At 38.8% G+C, this 23805-nt stretch overlaps 2 protein-coding genes across 7 annotated transcripts in view; one reads left to right on the top strand and one right to left on the bottom strand.

Annotated features, from left to right (window-relative positions):
- The window catches only part of PPFIA2 (PPFI scaffold protein A2), a 401131-nt gene extending 386807 nt beyond the window's left edge, over positions 1 to 14324 (top strand). For 4 of the 5 annotated variants that reach the window (XM_075600502.1, XM_075600503.1, XM_075600504.1 and 1 more), the window contains 3 exons: positions 4277 to 4436; positions 7302 to 7400; positions 9886 to 14324. In XM_075600502.1, the coding sequence (XP_075456617.1) occupies positions 4277 to 4436; positions 7302 to 7360 (219 nt within the window). In that variant the 3' untranslated portion in view covers positions 7361 to 7400; positions 9886 to 14324. The remainder of the gene's footprint in view (positions 1 to 4276; positions 4437 to 7301; positions 7401 to 9885) is intronic. The other variant, XR_012801707.1, reaches the window with a different exon arrangement.
- ACSS3 (acyl-CoA synthetase short chain family member 3) overlaps positions 12375 to 23805 on the bottom strand; it is a 120906-nt gene continuing 109475 nt past the window's right edge. For both annotated transcript variants that reach the window (XM_075600506.1, XM_075600507.1), the window contains 6 exons: positions 20514 to 20577; positions 17618 to 17699; positions 17391 to 17513; positions 16155 to 16254; positions 15382 to 15557; positions 12375 to 15254 (listed from right to left, as the gene is read on the bottom strand). In XM_075600506.1, coding sequence (XP_075456621.1) covers positions 15186 to 15254; positions 15382 to 15557; positions 16155 to 16254; positions 17391 to 17513; positions 17618 to 17699; positions 20514 to 20577 — 614 coding nt within the window. In that variant the 3' untranslated portion in view covers positions 12375 to 15185. The remainder of the gene's footprint in view (positions 15255 to 15381; positions 15558 to 16154; positions 16255 to 17390; positions 17514 to 17617; positions 17700 to 20513; positions 20578 to 23805) is intronic.

The raw sequence follows: 23805 nt of genomic DNA on the forward strand, positions 1-23805 counted from the left end.
ACAGGCCTCCTGTCCCAAGCAGTTAACTGAACTACGGTCATTCTTGGGGTTCTGTGGGTATTACCAGCGATTTGTGAACAATTTCTCAGCCATAGTACAGCCACTGACCCAACTGACCAAAGGTTATCCTCCAGCTTGAGGACGCAGCATGGCTCAGGGCACCAGTAATGACTACTTCAAAATGAATGAGCCATTCAGAGATAGGTGGACCCCCAAGTGTGAGGAGGCAATCAAAGCCATCAAGGCCCACCTCCCTAACGCACCAGTACTGGCATGTGCTGACCCACAGAAGCCTTACGTCTTACATGTGGATGCCAGTCTGGAAGGTGTGGGAGCAGTGCTACATCATGAACAATCGGATGAACTCTGGCCTGTGGCATTTGTGAGTAGACGGCTATCACCTTCAGAGAAAAATGACCCAGTACACAAACTCGAGTTTCACTCTGCCTTAAGATGGATATGTTGACAAATTGCACGACTACCTTTAGGGAGCAACGTTTGTGGTGTACACTGATAACAACTCTCTCATGTATATCCACTCTTCTGCTGAGCTGGACGCCACTGGTGGTAGATGGTTAACTGCGCTGGCCACATACAATTTCAGCCTGAAATACAGACAGGGAAAACAGAATATTGATACTGATGCATTGTTTCGGATACACTGGGATACCAGGGAGCCTGATATTCAGTGGAAGGAGATTATGGGCCCCGAGTACGGATGATGTGCAAACAGGTCGAGGCACCCAGATGTGTAACGTGAGCAAACATAAAGCACTGAGGCCTGCCTGGCCCATTGGGGAGACGCACCCAAAGAGTCAGTTGGTGGAGAAACAATGGCCTAACCAAGTAATGAAGAGTTTGGGGTTATTCATAATTGCCAAGAAATCTCAACACTTCATAACCAAGCAGTTGGTGCTCCCTTATAAATACCGCCAAGTGGCACTGCGCTCCGTTCACGACAACCATTGTCATCTGGGAGTCAACAAAATGAATGGCTATTATCCTATTACTGTGTACAGCATTCTTCGTCTATACTTATTGCATTGGTGTTACGATTGTGCTCGCCACAAACCGGGACTGGACCGCGGGGCTGAGGTGGGGTTATATAATCACCGACCTTAGTCCGCGCAGACTGATCCGGAGTGCACAGTTTGTAGTCGTACATAGCAGGGTCAGGATTGGAGAAGACAGCATCGTCGTTATTCAAGCAGGAGTTCGGCAACAGGTAGTCAGGAGTTCCCCGCTTCAGCTTAGGAGCGTGAGCGCGGGAGTGGCCTCTGTGGGAGGAGCGGGCTCGGCCCATGACGCCGGTCTCAGCAGGGGGAGACAGCAGGCTGGGCAAAGTACACCGCGGGGCAGCGTCGGGGAAAACCAACGCTTCAGCACAGAAGTCAAAAGCAGGCCTCTGCATGGAGAATAGCAGCAGACCTCAGGAAACGAAGGGTAACCTCTGCTAGGGGAGAATGCAGCAGGTACCAGGAACCAGTGCTGGCTAAACAATGTTTCAGCACAGGAGTCAGGATCAGGCCTCTGCGTGGAGAGTAGCAGCAGACCTCAGGATACTCAGGAAACACAGGCCTCTGCATGGAGATTAGCAGCAGGCCTCGGGGTACTCAGGCCTCTGTATGGAGATAGCAGCAGGCCACAGTATACTCAGGCCTCTGCATGGAAAGTAGCAGCAGGCCTCAGGAACTCAGAAACTACTAACGAGAGTAGAGAGGTTAGTACACAAAGAGACAAGCCAGACGGCTTGTGGCAGAGAGTAACGTCCAGAGAAGGATTATGCTCAGCAGAGAGGTATTGTGGGAATGCAGTACTTAAAGGCCAGCAGGCCAATCTCAGGAGGAGGGTGTGAGGGCACTGCTCCAATGACCGAGTACAAGGCTAGGTTGCAGTGATAGCCCGCACAGCTGCTGTTGATTGCAAAGAGGGAATTTAGTGAGAACAACAGCACCCTGCAAGGCTACGAGAAAAGCCAGGAGTGGATTCCTCACAATTGGGAGTTTACCGAGGATCTGGCGCTGTGCATTATGTCCAAACATCTACACCTTGGGCTGATCCGATTATACTCTGGCATTACAGTACTACTCTGAGAACTCCTGCCGAGCACATGCTTACTCCTCTTCCTGCATGAGAAGAGTCTTGGGCCATTACTATATAGGGCACGTTCCTTAACTGGAAACAATTAACGGTGACAGGACTTGCTTAATACACATAACTATAAACCTAAACATATATACATGACTCGCGGTGGGGCCCTCTAACTGAGACTCCAAAGAACCTGCTTCTAGAAAATTGGGTGGAGCTATATACTCACTGGTGACCAAACATCATACATCACATGAGGAAGAGGGGCAATACCTATAATCCCACCCGGTTAACCCATTGAGGCTGTTAACCCCTTACACTATTTATTTGTCCCTGGAGGTGGGCTATATACAGTTGTGTGAAAAAGAAAGTACACCCTCTTTGAATTCTATGGTTTTACATATCAGGACATAACAATCATCTGTTCCTTAGCAGGTCTAAAAATTAGGTAAATACAACCTCAGATGAATAACAACACATGACATATAACACCGTGTCATGATTTATTTAACAAAAATAAAGCCAAAATGGAGAAGCCGTGTGTGAAAAACTAAGTACACCTTATGATTCAATAGCTTGTAGAACCACCTTTAGCAGCAATAACTTGAAGTAATCGTTTTCTGTATGACTTTATCAGTCTAACATCGTTGTGGAGGTATTTTGGCCCACTCTTCTTTACAACATTGCTTCAGTTCATTGAGGTTTGTGGGCATTTGTTTATGCACAGCTCTCTTAAGGTCCAGCTACAGCATTTCAATCGGGTTGAGGTCTGGACTTTGACTGGACCATTGAAACACCATGATTTTTTTTATTTTTCAGCCATTCTGTTGTAGATTTGCTGGTGTGCTTGGGATCATTGTCCTGTTGCATGACCCAATTTTGGTCAAGCTTTAGCTGTCGGACAGATTGCCTCACATTTGACTCTAGAATACTTTGGTATACAGAGGAGTTCATGATCGACTAAATGACTGCAAGGTTCCCAGGTCCTGTGGCTGCAAAACAAGCCCAAATCATCACCTCTCCACCACCGTGCTTGACAGTTGGTATGAGGTGTTTGTGCTGATATGCTGTGTTTGGTTTTCGCCAAACGTGGCGCTGTGCATTATGTCCAAACATCTCCACTTTTGTCTCGTCTGTCGAAAGGACATTGTTACAGAAGTCTTGTGGTTTGTTCAGATGCAACTTTGCAAACCTAAGCCATGCTGCCATGTTCTTTTTAGAGAGAAGAGGCTTTCTCCTGGCAACCCTTCCAAACAAACCATACTTGTTCAGTCTTTTTCTAATTGTACTGTCATGAACATTAACATTGAACATGCTAACTGAGGCCTGTAGAGTCTGAGATGTAACTCTTGGGTTTTTTGCAATTTCTCTGAGCATTGCACGGTCTGACCTTGGGGTGAATTTGCTGGGACGTCCACTCCTGGGAAGATTGGCAACTGTCTTGAATGTTTTCCACTTTTGAATAATCTTTCTCACTGTGAAATGATGGACTTTAAATTGTTTGGAAATGGACTTATAACCCTTCACAGATTGATGGGCAGCAACAATTGCTTCTCTAAGATCATTGCTGATGTCTTTCCTCCTTGGCATTGTGTTAACACACACCTGAATGCTCCAGACCAGCAAACTGCTAAAACTTCGGCTTTTATAGAGGTGGTCACACTTGCTGATGATCAATTAATCATGGGCATTTGATTAGCAGCACCTGTCTGCTACTTAGCATCTTAATTCCTATGGAAGCAGTAAGGGTGTACTTAGTTTTTCACACATAGCTTTTCCATTTTGTTAAATAAATCATGACATGGTGTAATATGTCATGTGTTGTTGTTCATCTGTTGTTGTTGTTGTTCATCTGAGGTTGTATTTACCTAATTTTAAGACCTGCTAAGGAACAGATGATTGTTATTATGTCCTGATATGTAAAACCATAGAATTCAAAGAGGGTGTACTTTCTTTTTCACATAACCGTATATATTATAATATTGTTATAAAAATTATTACACATATATATATATATATATTTATAATACACATACTTTACTAAATGTTAAAGTGAAACGGTTTGCTGTGTTAACTTATTTCTGACTGGAAATGAAACATGTACAGTCGTATAAGAATTATTTTATTGAATGAACCAGGTTGGTTCTTCTGACCTGACATTTGATTTATGCACATTTTCTATTGCCAGAGTGATGACAAGAACTTCAGACGTGGGCCCTCCTGGAGGAGACAATTTCCACCACGTGAGGTTCATGGAATCAGCATGATGCCAGGTTCTTCGGAAACACTGCCAGCGGGATTCAGATTAACAACAACATCCGGGCATTCACGGAAAATGACAACAGATGGTAGAGCTTATTTTTAGTATTGCTTGTAGTAAAAAAAAAATTTTTTAATAGAAATTAAAGCTACGTATTGTATCTAATTGTGAATGATCAGGCATACATTCAGAATAACATAATTCTTTATATAAAAATAAATAAATAAAAAATCATTCTTTATAAAACATAATAGACTAAAAATTGATCCCTGAAAACAATCATATTTGATTATTCTCGATCATGTATTAAACAAAAGACTTAGGACTAAAGCAAACTTGAGTGCAGAATATACATATGTAAGAAATCATCATGCTGGTAGAGAATTAAGTTATAAGCATATAACTCATACTATATATATTGGAAGTTGGTGAGCAAACTTTCAATGTCATTTATTTTCCATCTAAAAATATATCTGATTAGATTTAATGGGATTATTTAATAGCATAAAAAGTGAAACTCCAATATACTGTAAGACTGATAAAACAATACTTGCAAATATATCAATAAAATACATCTTTCTATAAATGGGAAACATTATCTGCAGCAACTAATGACTATATTTTTATATACTGTATATATTTCATAATTTCAGGCTCTAAACCAATCACCTTATCATTCTGAATTCATTTCTAATGTACCCAATACATAATGTCGGAAGACCTTTGTTGTAAAAATAAGTGGTATTGCACTTAAATGCTTGCAACGCAGCTTTTGCCATTCGATTATTCAAGGATTCACGGCTAAGAAAAGTACAAATGTGCTATGTTATTTCCTAAAAGAATGAAGCTGTAAATTAATTATATGAAACTGGTGGTATGACCTCGGCATGTTCATGCTGTGCACTCTGGTTGGGAACAAATACTTTATTAATACAAGTAATAAATCTGATTGTAAGCTTCTTATTGGTTGAAATTATTCAAAATCTAACAGCCAAGACGTTTGTTGTTCAATCAGATTGTTTATTAGTTAAAATATTTAGGGCCTTATTATGTTACCCAAAAGGGCTGTCCAGTCAGTTTTGGGCTGACAATGGCCCGGGGCGGTCGCTTCAGACACTATGGAATAAGGCCTTTAAGGGTAGATCCTCAGAAGTCTATTAAATTACTATTAAGTGCTAATGATTATTTTCAAAGCTCTGTAACGATGCATTTAATGCTGTTTTTGCGAGTCCTTGCGTTATTATAACAGACGTTCGTGCTAATGATATGTACAGTATGCATAAGAATTGTTCCCTCTAACAAACCCTATCCTCAGAGCTACGTGACAGTTAGGCCGCGCTTATTGTGCCGGCAATGGCGACGCTGACGTCACGCTGCGGTTGCTGGAAAAATCAAATTGAAGTGACTTCCAGCGATCGCGACCATGCAAGCGCCACTCCTACTGTAAGCGCACACGACAGTGTCAATACATTTGTTTTGACGCGAAAGCGCTGTTGCCGGCACTATAAGCGCGGCCTTAGTTAAAAGTGGTGTTACTCCTATCCAGACCATGAAATAGGTATTTTCCAGGGTCTGGATAAGTGTAATACCACAGTTAGGTATGATTGAACTATTTTATTGTTATTTACGGGTTCGTTTCCTCTCTTGTTGTTTTGTAACTTCATTTTATTTGATTTCAGACCAATAGACAACTCTTTTTAAAACGTTATTAAACAATTATTCAGGGACGTGCTAGAAGTAGAGCCATATTTGGATGACACATGCATAAACACCTTATTATTTGAACCTACAGTAACACAAGCCAATGCTAACTTGACATGGTGTTAAGCGTATGCTAATGAGATAATTAATGACTGTTGTTTTTACATGTATAGTATGTGGCTTTGTGGATATCCATCAACTAAACCCTGGGAAACTAACGGACATTACACATTTAGGTAACGTTACGTCAGTAGCCCAAATTTAACAGACTTCTGAGGATCTACCCCCTTAATGAACTAAAATAATTATACACATTTGCTGCAATGTTTTACATTCCTGCAAGATAATTATTTCAAGATAGTATATTGGTACTGTCACGGACCCTTTTATTCTCCAACATCTCCGGTTTGTTTGGGTATTTTTTTTTCAAATGCCACGCACTTCACCGCGTTCATGCCGCATTCATGCCGAGATAGCGCCAATAGGACAGTGAAAGTTTGTATACAGCCCGCCGCCCATAAAGTTGCACGCACGCCGCCCATAATGTTACAGTAGCTTGCTTGTTTACCTCTAATTAAACCTACAATTAAATACCTTGTGTAAATAGCTTGCTTGTGTACCTACAAATAAATAAGCACAGCGCTAATACTGTACAGTGCACGCGGCCGCGGCTTTAAATGCCGGAACATGCCGCATCAAACACTGCATCTGCCCGCGGTTTTAAAATTCGCGCTGAAACTGCCGCAGGAGGCTAAAGGCGGCCGCCACTGTATAGGTGCTACTGAGATGTGAATTGACAAATGACATTACAATTGTTGTATTCCTCTCATTGCTGGTTATATTGTCCAAAGATGCAGTATATCTTATAAATCATGCTATATTTGCTATCCTTGACCTAATTATTGAGGTAGTGTGTCTTGGACAGATGGGTAGTGCACATTTTCAGTAACAAAACAGTATGTTAGACAGTATTTCATCCATGAGTCATCACAGAGCCTCTGCAGTTCATGCTGAATATTTATGGTTTAGCTTGCTGCTGCTAATCGCTTTTGCCCTTGTCCATAGCTGACCTCCATTTCATTTTGCTTGGAGAAATAGAACATGATTAAAACTGGAATAGTCTACTTTTTTTCTTTAACCTTCTCTGCCAATAGGTTGGGATGAGAGGCGTACAATGTAATAATGACGTGCATTTACAGTACATGTCTTAAATCATGTCCAGTGGCTAAAGTAACAGTTGTCTTGTTCACAGTTGCCCCTTCTGGAATGCAGAGGTTAGACAGCTCCACAGTTCGCACATACTCATGTTGACAACACTAAAAAAAAAAAAATTGTAAAGCACTGAATTGCCGTAAGTATTGTTTTTGTTTTTTCCTTTGCTTCAGTCTGGTTTTCTCCATTTGCAACTGAAATCTGTGTAATCAAAAAAAAAAAAAACGCATCTCATACTAGTTACAGTATTTACAAATATGTATCATTATAAATTTTAGATCGCAGGTCCGTCCCCAGGTTATGTGCCGCCCCTTTCTCTCCCCCCACCCCCACCCCCAGGTTTGAAGCATGGGGTACGGAGCTGAAGCGCATTGATTTCAGCACCGGGGACCCCATGCTTCCTGAGATACTTACCTCCCGTAGGGGGTGCCAGTATGTGCTTCATGTTTAAAGCTCCTGCATCTTGTGGGACGATAGGAAACGCTTAATAAAGTTAAACCCCTTACAAGTTATAGCTTACCAGGCGGCAACATTTTTAAAGTTAATTTAAATATACTTCTAAATGCTTGACTTTTTTTTTTATATAAACCTAATAAACAAAATATTAAATTAACAGTCAGAGGAGAGAGGAAAGAAACACAGAGGTTAAGGCAAAAAAATATGTTTTAACTGAAAAGATAGTAAATAAGAGGGCTAAACTAAATGGATCCCATTCCAATGGGATGGATCCCAAGCCCATTGTTTCATGTGAATACAACACATATTGACCAACATTTGAAAAACCTTTTCTGGGTGAGATTTGCTAGGAAATTGACTTTCATGGGTTAAAAGCACCCCTTTTGGGGGGGGGAGGGGCTGATCCCTGCAATATTGACATTAGAATAACATTCTATCCATAATTTATGTCACTAATTAGAGTGTCATCTAAATGATGTGACAATGATTGTGCTTTTCAGTTAAGGGTTTGTGTCCCAATATTTCAAAAGCGTTACATGCTGTACCTTGTGGAACAAATGTTAGAAATGTTACGGAAAGCATTATACCTATGGGTCTGAGTGCAAGTAATGGGGATGGCAACCGTTTCAATGCCCTGCTGATATCTCTGGAAAAGTTTTCAACAGTTTGCTGCAGTATTTAAACATCAATAAGCTGAGATGTGCTATTTTTATACACCTTCAATCTCATTCTTTTCTCTCTTACTTTACATATTTGGCCATTTCCATACATTTTGGTGAATGGAAGGGACGTTTTCAAAATAAATCATTTACTTAACGTAATGTTCTGCTAATAAGTGTAAAAGCAATCTATTTTATGCTCAAACTAAGTATAATGAATTCTTTAGCACACGCAACTTCTGTTCACAATTAACAGTGAGTAAAACTACAGTACAGTTGGTCTGCTATTGCTTATGCTACTGTATGTATTGTGTGCATACTGCCCTTACCCTTTACTTGAATCGCAATTTGACACAAAAGCATGTGCAATCTTTTAGTGAGAAGTGTCATTGTGCTGCCTTTTCTCATTAGATTATTTTATTTGAATGCAAGTACAGTATAATAAATACTATTTACTCCTACTTACATGGTAAATGTATTATTTACTACCATTACTTAATTTTTTGGGGCGAGAGGAATTGCAAAATAAAAAAGCTTTAAATGAATACAAATATTATTTATGTTAAATATACCTGCAAAATGTTCTAATTGACTTATACTTAAAGGGGCAGTCGTTTAGGAAGCAAAATAAGGAAATAAACCACTTTCTAACATAATTTTGTACATTTCAAAAGACAAATGTCTCTGTCCAGTGAAAAATAAATTTAAATATTCCTTACAACAGTAGCATTGTAATTCATAACTTCTTGTTCTCTGTCCTCAGCTGAGAAATGAACATGGGGAAGAAAGGAGGTAATAGGGAGATAATACTTTGCCAATGATAAAGGAAATTCATATTTTAAAAAACGCCTATGTGAAAACCTTCAAAGCATCTACTTACCAATAAACATTAACAGTTAAAATTATATGTATGTTAAAGAAATATTTATCGTATCTTTTTTTTTTCTTTTAAACATGCCAAAATACTTCACAGTGTAATATAAGCAATAATCAAGGTTTTATTTTAAAAAGATTTGTGTTTACAAACCACATTGTAGATCGTTCAAGGCAGCTGGCAAAATCAAATTTATCATTACGTGATCGAGAGGAGAAAAAAAAGTGAAACCTTGAGCACGTTGCATGCAGATCACACGCCACTTCCTCTGTGCCTCGTTCTTAAAGTGAGGTCCTTCTCTTCCCAGACTCAACATTTTTTACAACTTTTCCTCTGTAATGCACAGGGCGTGTTTTTACAAAGCCAAACATTACAATGTTTAGAACGCTACAGTAGCTTTGAAATACTGGTCCAGGAATACTGTAGTTAGTTCGTAACAGCCTTTAACATTAAAATAAATGTTAATATTAACATGAACTACATAGCCATTAATGACCCGCCTGGGCAAGAGGCTTTTGGGTAAACCCCAGCCCTGTAGCTCTTCCAGCTGGGGCATTAATGGTTAATCAATTCCATGTTCTTTGGGGGTTATTGTCGAAATAAAACTGCAGCTAATTGCTTTAAATGTTCCTTAGGTGTTGTCATCTTTATTCCTATCTACCTGAAGTGCACTACCAACGGGAACTGTAGCTGCATAAACACCTGGATGACATTCAGGTGGCAGAACAAGTACTGATTTACAAAACTAAAATGTGAAGTTCTTTTTATGTACTGCATTATGCTGATATGCTTAGTTTAACAGAGAACAAAATACCAACATCTGCACAGACGGGTTCTCATCATCAGTTAAGATGCAAGTGCGCGCAGCCGATGTGTTTCTGAAATGGAAATAATCATTTTTATGTTCTTACATCTGTTTTACTGTAATATACTATTGATATTTACGTATTTAATGTGTATTTATTTTATGATGTGCAAGTCATTTACTTTACAATGTGTAAATGGTGATAAATATGATTTTTATTAAATAAAAGCTCAAATTCATTGAGTTTGTGTGGGAAGACTGGACAGAATGGTGTCAATGTTTGTATCTTTCCATTCCACTGTTTTTACAGTTTTTGGATTGTAACAGTCAAACTACTAAATTTAGCAACGTTAGGATGCTTCAACATGTTCCTACTAAGAACCTCTTAATCTACAGCTGAGTACCTGCCTCTGGTTATGTTCGGTTAGTGGTGTAATCTGGATCAGGAGCCTGAATGGACATTTGACTGCACTCGCTATGTCAAACACTTGTAGAGAAGCACTGTGATGGCTCTTCAAATAATGAACTGTTTACATGAGTCAATAGCAATCACCGAAACAAAAACAAAAAAAACAAATCTTTGTAACACAAATCATGATATTATGTATACCTGTGGACCAAGAAAATCTTTGCTTTACTAAGAACCACTTTAGCTTATTCTTCGCTGTTCAGATGCCAGCGTCTGTTGGAAAGTGTAATCCAGCAGTCACGTGCTGAAGTTTCCTATAGTACAAAACAACCCATTCCTTTCTTCAAGGTAACTGGGCATTAGGAAATCTTCTATCTATCGTTATGCTTTTAGCCAAGATGGCCTTGTTAAGACTTCACTGAAGTCCAATATATTAGAGGAAATAACTGAAAGACAGAGTGGTTGAGATATATACAGTATATATATAGGCTATATATATATATATATAGTATGCAAAAGCATACGTAAAATATTACCTGATGTGGCTTTATTCGTTGTTGCAACTGTTGCTTATTCTTTAATGGTTTCTATGGCAAATTTCAAAGTAGGCGTTGATGATTAAGATAATTTAACTATTTAGCTAACTTCCTGACTTTAGCTTTTAGTTATTTCTTTAAGCAACTGCACGTACATAAACATTTATTTTGTTGTCAATTTTTCATTTATAACCAATCAAGGTTACGATTATGGTGACAAATGTTTTTTCCTGCCATTGTCAATAAAAAGGAAAAAAACAAACCGTTCATTTGGTTTTTATGAGTTTTATGAGAAATATTTCTAAAACATTGGTGCTGACAATTCCACACCCAACAAAGATCTGCAGAAATCATGTTTGCCAGAGGTCACTTGGCCACAAGGGACTGCTCTAGTTTTGCTTAAATTATTAGTTTAAGAGTTAGTGCTACCTGAGGTTGACTACTTGTTATTTGCATTTTATTCATGAATCCATTCAGCATATTGACTTTCTTTGGAAGTGGATAAGGAAAACCTATATCTTATGCAGTTCAGTGGATTTTTTTTTTTTTTTTTAAAACAACATTGTAATATCGAAATAAATTAAATGAAATATATGGAAATGGGTTGTATGTTAAGCAAATTATTAGCTGATTTGTCAAAATAAAAATAATATTTAAAAAAAAAAATCTAGATTTTTGTGCTTTGGGGCAGATTCTTAAATGTATAGAAATGTAAATAGATGCAAGCATTTATGGGCTGTGAAACAACCTGTTACATACTATAGTTTATGTGAACAGCCCAAGAAACCGTTCAGTTACCAAATAACCAAAGTCATATTTTCCTGCGTTTTTGACTATATTGACTATATGTGAAGATTAAGTTGTAACCTGTTTGTGGCCAATAAGAAGAATTGTTTGTATCAGGCAAAAGAACATTATCAATACTGGGTGAGTGAGGCCAGTTTCTTCTGAAACCATTTCACCTCCGTGTGCCTTACATATAAAAAAAATGAACCTGTAAATGTTTTAGAGCAGGGATTCGTTATGCCTGTATATGTTATAGGTACAGCTGTGTGCCTTATCGCTGCCTAAAAATATTAATGGAATGCTTTCAGTCCGGCATGTACAGTACTTTATGTAAAAGATGGGGGAAGGGATACATTAGCTCATTGCCAATCATCACAAGTACTGTAGTTCAATAGCAGCATTTTTATAGCAAGGTGGGTGTTTTGTAGAGATTTATTCAACTTCAGTTTTGGTCGCTCAATGCATATATCATTAACAAACATATGCTCCCTCAAATGAATTAATTCAAGAATACAAGTCAGTAAAGAATGGGAGAAATTACATCAATGGAAATTACATTTCGTTTCTCCCAACAACACAAAACGTATGAAGTGAAGAGCAAGCAATTGCTTTAATGACAATATCGTATACAGAATAAAACGTAACACATACGAGAAATGTTCAATGCTGAACCATTTTTTAATAAAACCAAAGTATTTAGAATTGCGCAAAGCATTGAACACCAGTTTGGTTTACAGAGTTTGGCAAAAACTTTTCACATTGTTGCTAAAGATCATTGTAATCTAGATTTTTTACCTACTATAAGTTTAATCACATTTTAACATGGAAATTAGCATTGCCAATATTCTCCCAAACACAAACGTTTTAGGATTAAGTGAGCATTATTTCAAGCTTAATCTATTTGCAGCTTGTGATAAATCCCAAGAGATGTGTCATATTGTTCTATTAAAACATTATCTATGCCTATTTAAAACATAGTTCTCTCTAGGACCAAAAATTCTAGTACAATGTATGTTGCATATATGTTTTATAAACAAGCAAGACATTAACTGTAAAATGTTCCAGAGTTATAGATATTTAATAATAATATATCATAGATTAGCAGGATGTAATACAACTGAAAAGTAGACTTTAATGATCAAAAAATAAAAAATGTACATGTTGGTTCAATAAAAGGTATGAAATCTAAATGTCTCCTAGATCAATGTTGTTATTGTAATCTTTGCTGCAAATTGTTTTCTCCCAAAATGCTTCCATCCATGCAATTGATAGATCGTGTATCAGGTTATTATGTACTAATGCTTACGTAACATAAATTATATTCTTCTTGGTCTTTCTTAACGGTAATGATGTAAGTGTTGTTTTCATCCCTTTGATTAGGCGTACAATATGTTTGGTCAGCTTAACCTACTCCTCTTTGTCCTTTTTGCCCTTTAGTTGTTAGACTTTTTGTATGTGACATTTCATTATTATTAACATTTTTTTTAATGTTTACCCATGTCACATCTTTTGGCAACAGCTGCTTATAATCCTGAAGGGATGAGGATTCAGATGTCACGCTGCACTATCACACAGTTTTGAGGAGCTGGAAACTATTATAAATATCGTTGGCCATATTTATGAAGCTGCACTACAGTACTTCATAAGTCACCTTCCAGAAATGCTTAGTAAATATGGCACTTCACATGGATCTTTCAAGTGAATGGGCTGTCAGGTGTTTTCCAATATGGACAGTGTCTTATGGAGTAATGCCGCTTAATAAATATTATGCTTTACAGCTTTTTTACCTCCTGGGGGCTTGTAAAGTGTCTTCCAGCATCAAAGGTCTTTTATGAGTAGCACTTCTTAGTAAATATGGTCCCGTATGGGTAAGTCAGCAAGACATAATAGGCATAAAATGTGTAGTAGTGGGAATGCTTGCTCAGGATTTGTATAGACAGATTTCAATGTAATTAAGCTGCTTAAACCACCTGACTTAGGGTAGAAGAACTGAACTTCTAGTACTGGTGTTAGGTATGTAAACACCTCTTAACTGATGTTGGTTTCCGCTCTATATTTCTTAGTGGAGTGAGGTTTCTTCTCTATTCCACAGCATAGATTTAGACAAAACCTTAAACATTATGCAAACTCCATCAAGGGTAAAATAAAAGTTGTGAATAAAAACAAATGTAAAAGGTCCTAGGAAGAAATTCCCTGAAAATGCATGTAGCAATCAGTGTGAAAAATGTACAAAGCCAAAGATGTCTTTACCAACATTGCAGGTAGCAAATTAACTTCCATGCAGGCAACAAGGAAGAGTTCATGTCTAAAGGTTTCAATCAGGAGTTTAGTAAAGTTCCTGATCAAGATTGATATAAAGTGCAATATAGATTTGAGGGCGGTTTGATTAAAACGATGTGGCTAGTTATTGAGAGACAACGAAAATATAGTAAACACCCAGCATGTGAAAGTATATTGGTGTTGTTCCCACTGCCAACCAGCATTGCAGTTTCAAGAAAATCCTTGAATATTATATTTTCATAGATGTATGAAAGAATTGTAAGGGCTGAAAAGAGCATTTGTAGTTGCAAGAAAATGAAAGTGCCCACCCAAATCACACACGGACTATTTAAAAAAAATGATAGTTTCAGGTATTTTCAAAAGCCCTGAAAAAGTAGGCTAAAAGCAACAAACTTGTAATAGACTCAAACTCAAGGAATGCGGCAGAAATTAGCTGCTGTGATTCCAGCTGAGTTTTAAAGAAGCATTTTTTTTTTTACATCAAAATTTCTTTGTTAGAAAAATACAGAAAATGTATACAGTAAAGAATTGACAAAGCTGAGTAAATGGAGAGTCAGTTTATGAGAAGGGCTTTGGAGCAGCTTAATTGTAGTATCTTAAAGCAGCAATTCCATTTATTTTGTTATTGCATTATGTTTGTTACAGAATCGAACCAATGGTACTCAGTTGCTGAACCACAATATTTTTAGCCTCAGGAACCCCTGGTTCTTCAGATACTTACCGTTCTAGTTTCCCGTTTACTTCCTGGATTTTCAACTATGGCAACCGTAGTCTTCCTAAATGGGAGCTTTAACACCAGCAAGTAAAAGTATCTTGGGAACTGGCAACTCCGTGGAGTTATATATAGAGTGGTTCAGCTTCGGCCAGTCCCCGGTACAAATTCTTTTTAAAAAAAAACGAGTAGCCAGCATTGCTGCCTTACACCAGAAGTAGAAGACTCTGGAAGTAACATAAAAAAAAAGTTTTGCTGACCCCTTCAGAATTATCAATGTCAATTATACAAAGCTACAAAAATGTCACTATCCGTACCCCATATGTCTAGAAATCAACAATTCCCTGGTTTCCTTCACCTAAAAAGGGCAGGTTTTCACTTGAGGAAGGAACTTTGAATGAAGGCCATCATAATTTTGCTTTTACAACGTCTTCTATAGTTTTGAAAACATCAGGATCTTCAATGGTTGAACCTATCTGTGACAATATAAATAAATAAAAAATAAGCACCTTTGCAAATATTCAGTCACATTTGTAAACTGTTGGGAGGAAGAAAATAAATGGTGTATTACACATAAAATCTTAATATGACAGTTGATCTCACCGTGTAGGGTTTGCCATTTACGAGAGCAGAAAGAGTGGAGCGAGGTATCTTGCCAGAACGGGTCTTGGGTAATTGTTTCACTATCACCACTTGCCGGAAAGCTGCAACTGGACCAATATCGTCTCTAACCAACTTAACAATTTCATCTATAAGTTTCTCTTCTCCTTTGTTTGTACCTAAATGGAAATTGTGCACATATATCAAAGTTTGTCATAAATAATGAAAATTTCAAAAGGGGACAGCAGATTTGTTCTTATTAGTGTTGTACCAGGTACTAATTTTTCAGAAAACCGGTTAACGGGTACCCGGGCAAAATAAATAATTTTACCCGGCCGAGTACCCTGCACGGTGAGAAAGACCGCGACGACATCTGGAAGCAGCAGCAGAGGTCCTGGTGGCGGTGGCAGCAACAGAAATCTGTGTTCAGCCGGCTGTCCAATAGGAACGCTCCTGCTCTGGTCACATGGTTCCCCGGCTCACACTGGTGTCAGCTGTGTGCTCTATTCCTGCTGCTCCCGCCAGCTGAAATCAGATTTCTGTTGCTGCCACCGCCACCAGGACCTCTCCTGCTGCTCCCAGATGTCGCCAATGTCTTCCTCGCCTTCCGTCGCCGGCTGCAGGTAAATGATTAAGTATTTTCAGCTAATCTGACATTACCCAGCACCGGTTCCTACCCGATGCCGGGTCCAGGTAATGTCCGGGTATCTGAAAAAGCGCCGGGTAAGCTGGATACCAGGTAATTACCCGGTGCTCGGTTCATCACTAGTCCTTACCATTTTGTAACACACACAGTGCGAGGGGAACATGTCCTTTTAAAGGATCCTCCAAACCAACTACAGCACAGTCCACAACATCTTTATGTAAAAGTACAGACTACAATGAAAGAAACACAGGGATTAACAGCGGAGAAAAAATAACATGCACATATAATTATACTTCGAGATAATGTCACATGCCGTGACACCTCACCATGAAAGAGGAAAAAGCTGCATGTCCCGTCAATGCATTTGGCTTGTATATAAATAACATGTATTTATTAATGTGCACTGCACTGTGTGTGTTTGTTGAAATATTTATGCAACGAGAGAATGTATACATATCCTTTTTTTATATGACGACAATGTGCAATAATATGTATTTCTCATAATAGTAAGTTTAGAACAACAATGTGCTGTAGTAGGCTCATTATCAAGGGTCAACCATAAAAAAGAATTCACGTAGTTGTGTACAATGTTGCTAACCAGAGCCATCTAAGCAAAATATCATTTAAATCAAATCTATAATAATATTCTACAGTAATTGCCCTTATTATTTTTCTTAAATCTCTTAACATTGGTTGTTTTCATTTTGCAAGGTATGATTTACACTGATTGAACACGCTGCTACCTACTGATACCATTGCCAGTAAACTGTCAACGAAAATCTACTAGTGGTTAGAAAATAAATATATGGGCTCTGATTGAACAAGTAAAAAACTGTGCGGACTGACAGACTATAGGGAATCTCACCTCGAGTCCTCAAGACCCCCCCCCAACACGTCAGGTTTTCAGGATATCCCTGCTTCAGCACAGGTGGCTCAATCAGTGGCTAAGTCGTTGACTGAGTCACCTGTGCTGGACCAATCCTTTCAAGGGCCATCGAATTTCATTAAAAAAAATTCTGCATATTGGTTGGTATTTTTTTTTACAGCATGCCAGTGCCAAGATTAGTGTTTGTATGGATTTAGATCATAATCTGTCAATGTGTACTGTACATTTATTTTGAGCCAGAGCCCCTGTCTACTATTTTTTGCATCACCACTCTCTCGGGGGATAATGCATTTTGTCAGTAACAGTTAAACACATTATGAAATCCTAATGCTAGTAAATAAGAGACAGGGTGCAAAACAAACTATAACATGCCCCAAGAACAACAAACAGTGGTTAGCCCAAGATTGACTAAAGTTTTCAGCTATATGCATTGACTCAATTTGATGCCATCATATTTTTATACTATATATCAGTACTTACCTCCTCAATTGCTCCCGCTGAAAGTCTATGCCCTGCAACATTGATTACATCATCAACTCGAGACAGCACATACATGTATCCCTCTTCATCCTTGTAGCCTGCATCCATTGTGTCATAATATCCCTAGTAACAACATAATATTCTTATGGAAATATGTACATATGCCTTCTATCTAGCATTATTTGTGCATTGAACTTTATAAGAAATCCTTCATCAGTACCACTTACTGGAAACTTTCTGAAATATAGATCTTTAAACATCTCCTCGTTTTTCCAGAGGGAGGAGAATGCTCCAGGAGGCAAAGGTAACCTGAGAAAAAACAACACAACTGGATAGCTTAGTCAGGAAGGTCTTCTTTACACCATAAAGGATTGACATATAAAGGGTATTAGATAAAGGTTGTTATTTTCTATGACAAACCTATAATTAAGCACCACATACAAAATACACATTGGTATATAAATAGTAAATGTTTCTTATACGTGAAGTATAGCAAGATAAAATGACTTGCTCATAAGGAGCTCTTGCCAAATTGCATTTGCAACAATCTTCCAGACATTTATACTGTCACGACTTAAAATAAATGTCAACACTGCAACAAGAACATTTTATTTTCTGTACAGCACTGTCATCATTTTTCTGAGGCCAAGCCGAATATTCTCTTGAGCACAGCAGTTACCAGCAACCTTATCATGCCTGGTTTTATGGACCACAGAGAACGGGAAACTGCACTAGTTACACTTTAACTGGGTTCTTACTCTTCTAAGTCTGTCTTAACTACAAGTCTACTATTGCCACAATGAAGGCCACTCTTTAGGTCCACTGGTGCTAGGAAATGTGAAGCAGCATCTTCAGGTTAGACACAATCTAATCAGCTAGTTGACTCAAGTAATGGATAGTGGCACCATATGGCCTTAAAGCAGCAGTTCAAGCAATATCCTACATGTGTTTTTTTTTTAAAATAAATCGATTCTCTACTATGAGAAAATACTTGTAGCATTTAAGAAATGTAAAAAAGAATGTTTTAAAGACATTTTTAATGTTTCTAATGTACTGCTGCGGCCAAGCTTATTCTAAAGCTTAACCGCATTTTTTTCTCGGCTTTTTTTTTCCCTGCCGAAATTGGCCGCGCGCCAGCCGCATCTCACGGCCGCGCGCGACCGGTTCTCCAATCAGCGCCTAATGGCGCTGAACAAAGGAAGCGCCTGCGGCGCTGGAAAAAAAAAAAAAAAAAAGCCCGCGTCTGGACGCATTTAAAAAATAACCACGGAGGCGGCCGCTGTAGACTAAAGGTGGCCGCCACTGTAGGAAGCATTTCCAAAGTGACAGCCCCTTCCCCTTCTGATAGGCTCTGGCTCTAGAGCCCCGCCCTCTCTCTAGCAGCGCACCAATTGTATCTAGCAACTGCCCAGTCGATCATATTCCAGGAACAACATTGCCCATAATGCTATGCAAGAACCGAATTAAATAGCCCCAAGCAAGCGATTGATTACAAGAGAACGGACCGATCTGCAGCTGAGCTAATCACTTGTCAGTGTGCAGATTCTATTGATGCACATATTGAATGGGGAAAAAAATATATATATATTTTAAAAACGGCAGCTTGAACTGCAGCTTTAAAATAAAAAAAACAAATGACTCGGAGTATAAAATAACCTTTTGCTGCACTGGTTTGCAGACAACAATATGCAACAGAACCAAAGGCATATTTCAATAAAACAAAAAAAATATGAAGCTCGTTATCTTTAAAAAATATATATTTTTGACGCAAATACCAAATGCTTTCAGATTGCAGAAATATATATATATTTTTTTTACAGTTCAAAAGGTATTAACTTGAATGTCTAAATAGAAAATCCACATGATATATCTGAAAGATGTCTAATCCTTGGCAGTGTGTTACAGCACTCTTTGCTTGCTTGAATAACATCCAGACCTGGCAGCACTTGCATGAGGGCCAATACACCTGCAGCAGGAACAATATATTTCAGCTGCGGCATAGCATTGCTTTGAACCAGTTTCTGAGGTCAATCCAAACATGCACAGACATGAACTGCTTGTAAATGTGCAACTTTTTGCAACGTCACAAGCTTGCTTACATTTCATAATACAGTATAAGTTGGGAAAGGCGCTGTTAGGTTTGAAGTATTTGAAGTACAGAACATTAGTAAGAAGTTGTAGGATTCTGATGAGTTGCAATCTGGGAGAGATGAAGTTTGCCAAATAGATATGCTATGGTCTATTGGCAAGACGTAGAGAGTAAAAGACAATCTATAAAAATAAGCTTCCTCACTGAAACAGTAGAGAATGAAATAACATGCAATACAGTAAAATAATGAAATAGTGTGGGATAAGCAGCAAGATACAGAATACGCACCCAAGACAAAATAAGAACAGTGTTTTGGAGCAACTAGGGAGACTTGGTAATTACTAATGAGCTCTGTATCCTCCCTTCTCGCAGCACTGTACTGTACTTACTGTATCACATAAAATCAGAGAATTAGGAAGATAAAGAAAGGTAGGTTGTTTGTGAACCAGCAATGTACGGTACATAGTAACCAACAATCACCAAGCCTGCTGCTTTCATAGATCAAATGCATACTAGGCAACAGGGCCAAAGGGCCCTGTCTAATGCTTGTCTGACAGCCACTGAATGTGTTGGCCTGTTAAGGAAGGTGCAGTAGTGTGAGAGCTATCTGAAGAAAGTCCATCACCCAAGCTGGAATGTATTGCATGTGTGATATCCCTGAATGACACTTTACTTCCCTGGCTAAAAACCTAATCAATTATAGAATTTAACACAAAGCAATGACCCTAAAGGGCCTTATTTACTATAGTCTAAAGGTTTTTGCATCAAGCTCATACTGTACAGCATGTCAAGCACGTTAGCAAACCCATAGCCCGTTCCAGTTCTAGTGCTTAGACTGAGCATTTTGCATTAGAAACATCAGGACATTCTCTTTCCTTATTCAGTTGTTAATTTGAAGTTGTACTCGAGGTACTCACATTGAGACCCTCAGAACCACGTATTATAATTATTAAAAGAACTGTGAGGAGAGAAAACAAAAGGCAATGTGAAAAACAAAAGAAATTACGTTTTAAAAATAAAATATTAATACTTACTTTACCACAATGTTTCCTAAAGTATTTGGCTTCACTTCTTGCATATCGTTGTCCAATATTTTAACTGCAACAGAAAATAAGAGGGATTTGTTTTTTTGTTTTTTAAATCAAGGCGACAATTTTCTCTTGAAATGCTAAGCAAGAATTCTAATTTGCCAAATTGCATTAACATGAAACTTCCAGACATTTATCCGGTCAGGACTTAAGATGAATATCAACACTGCAAAATTAAAATTTTATTTTCACTCCTGTACAGCATTTTTTGATAATTTTTTTTAGGAAAAGACGAACATTCTCTTGAGCACAGCAGTTACGAGTAACCTTATCATACCGGGTTTTATGGACAGCAGAGCCGAAAACTGCATTCGTTACAGAAATAAGACATTGATATATACACCGTTATTATGTTCCATTTACTACTCTATAAATGACTTACTGATGCTAACGGAGAAAAGTATTAAATGAATAGCAGCACCTTCATACACTGACATAACATGAAGTTGATGATTTTAGAATCAACTTGACATAATTTGCATTCCTTGATACTTTTTCCCCCAAATTTCTAATATCTGTAACCAATAGTAATGTGTAATATTACAAAAACAAATTCTGACAGTACAGGGTATATAACCTTTATTACATTTGCATCGTTATGTATCAGCCCAAACATTCTTTCACGTAATGATTTTTCCATGTTTATCATTTTTGATCTAGAAATGGGATTAGGATTAATTTTGCAGACAATGGAAACAATTTTTAGTATGCAATAGAAAAAAATGTTTTAATATCAACATTACTCCAAACATTTAAAAAAAAAAAAAAAAAAAAAAAAAAACTATTTTCAATAAATACTACTGGCTATTATTTAGTGGCTAGATGGGATTGTTCTTTTAACTTCATATTGTGCCTGTAAATCAGCACCCTATACCTGTGGCAGGGTCTCTAAAGGCACGGATGGAAAATCCTCTTGTTAGCTACTAAATCCAGCAGGGAGCTGGTTAATCTGCATCCTAGAGCTGGTTAATCAGACTCCACCTGGCTCATAAGCAGACTTTAAAAACCCTGCAGTAGTGACTGCAGGAGGTCTCTCTGATCCAGACACAGACTGGATGCTCGAGAGAGCAGGAGGGATACAGGGGAACTAAGACTCTCTGGTATAGACACATACTGGACCGCTGTGGAGAGAAGCCTGCCCAAGGACTTTCACACCCCTACCCCAGTAAGGGTAAATGACCTCCACTCTGATGTATTTGTTGTTGGTAACGGGCTCAGCCTCCAAACCCGTAGATGGGGTATATGGGGAAGTACAGTGAGTGCTCCCAACAGGCTGTTTGTTTTGTCTTCTGTTAACCCTGTTTTGCTGATAATAAGCGGCTTATATTTTGAAAAGTTGTGGCGAATAAAAAGCCTAATTTTATTTTCTCTTAAAATATCTCCTGGTCAAAAAAACCCTCTGCACACATCTCCTACAGTACCACATCAAAAACCTTGTTGTTCATCCTTGCTTCAGACAGAAGAATACCAAGAGTTAAAATCGGGCTACCTTATTAACTAGTTAATGAAGTGAACTTTTGACTTTCATTTGCAAACACTGACATAGAAAGACATCCTTGAGTTTTAAAGTTTTAATTAGGGTTAAATATCAGTCAACAGTCCCTTACTTTGTTGCCTGGGCCAATCTGTCAGTTTTTCCAAACCTTTCGGAATTTAGAAGACTGGCTATTCTGAATGTTGTTTTTAATATTGAATCCTCTATACAATAACTACTGGTGTATCAGAGAAATGTGTTTTTAGTACTGGCATTTGATTTTATGCCAGGCTTTTCATATTATACAAAGCTATTTTTTTATTCCATCACCGTGGCAATGTAAACTGCAACTAAAAATAGCTTAAATGTTTAGATGATATATATTTTCATCAACATGATACACCAGTTTGGCCATGTCCCATGTACATTTTAAATTGAATTGGCTACATACAGTAGGTGCCTATGTAGCCAGGTATCCCCATGGCTACTAATTTGCCCTGCCTAACACATAAGCCCTGGTACCAGCACAGACAGTGTTAGGGTTAAATCCATGCTCCTTGCTGCTGCAGTAAACAACACCCTTGAGTGACAGGGGATGGGCCTAAGGGCTGGGTACTGCCCTATCAGGGGCTCAGACCTAGGACCCTCCCCCGGGTACAAAAGGGATTATAAACGAAATTTAGTCTGTCTGTGCAGAGTTGGAAGTGTGGAGCCAGGGCTCTGGTTCACCTTCCTTCCCCTCCCTCAGGGGAGTGGGATCATCTACCCCACACTCCACCAGGGGGTATTGGAGTCAGGAATAGACTTTTGGGACCTCAAGCCCTGGGGGTTGAGTCCAGGGACCAAAGTAAAGAGTATGCTGATATGTATACTGTGTGCTGCTGTACTTGCTGCAATAAAGAACCGTTCTCAGAATTATGGATAGTGTACCTGGGGGCTCTTGGAATCCGAGGGACCAGAACCCCCTGACAGGGAAACTATCACATGAATGTCCAATTCATGCCAAACTGAGAGGTGCTTGAAAAACACTGTATCAGGGCCAGTTTTCTTAGAAGGATTATGTGTAAAGCACCTGGGATTGCTGGGGCTTAAGGGGACCAGAATCACCTGAAGGAGGCTACGACATATCTATCCAAACTCAGTACAGTATGTGCGGGAAGTGTCCGAGGAGGGGCTCTTGAAATTCAGGAGGGGGCTCTTGAAATTCAGGAGACCAGAACCTCCGTTTGAGGAGCTGCAGCAATACTATAGCGCTCCCCAGGACAGGGAGCCGCAGTGTGTGCTATCAGAGCTGTCCACTTGTGTGTAGCGTCCCAGGGGGGGCCTCTTGAAGATCATTTTAAAGGAGCTATAGCAATACGGCAAGTGAAATAGCAGTTCCCGCCAAAAACAGAAGAACCGTGTGGCGAAGTTTGCAGAGTTGCAAGCTTTCTTTTGCAAAATTTGTGCAGGGCTTGGCGCGCAGCTAAGCCGCGCCCTGAAATGTGCTTGGTTAGGCGCGAAAGCCAAAGCCGCGCCCATCTATATTGTGCCTTTACTCCTGGATCCACCAGGGGGAGGAGGCACTGGCTACTGAACTAATTGTGTGTCACCACTAGGGGCGTAGCCAGATGTGAGCTACCGCACCCTCAGTTGCGCATGGTGAGGCACGGAGCTTACCAACACTGTTCCCGCTCAACATCCCTTCTATGGTGGAGTGTGCGATTTCCCAATATACACTAACAGGAGTCTTCCTGCTAGTGAGAATAAATAGGGAAAGTTTTC

This window comes from Ascaphus truei, chromosome 5 (assembly GCF_040206685.1).
Source record: "Ascaphus truei isolate aAscTru1 chromosome 5, aAscTru1.hap1, whole genome shotgun sequence".
NCBI classification, from domain to species: Eukaryota; Metazoa; Chordata; class Amphibia; order Anura; family Ascaphidae; genus Ascaphus; species Ascaphus truei.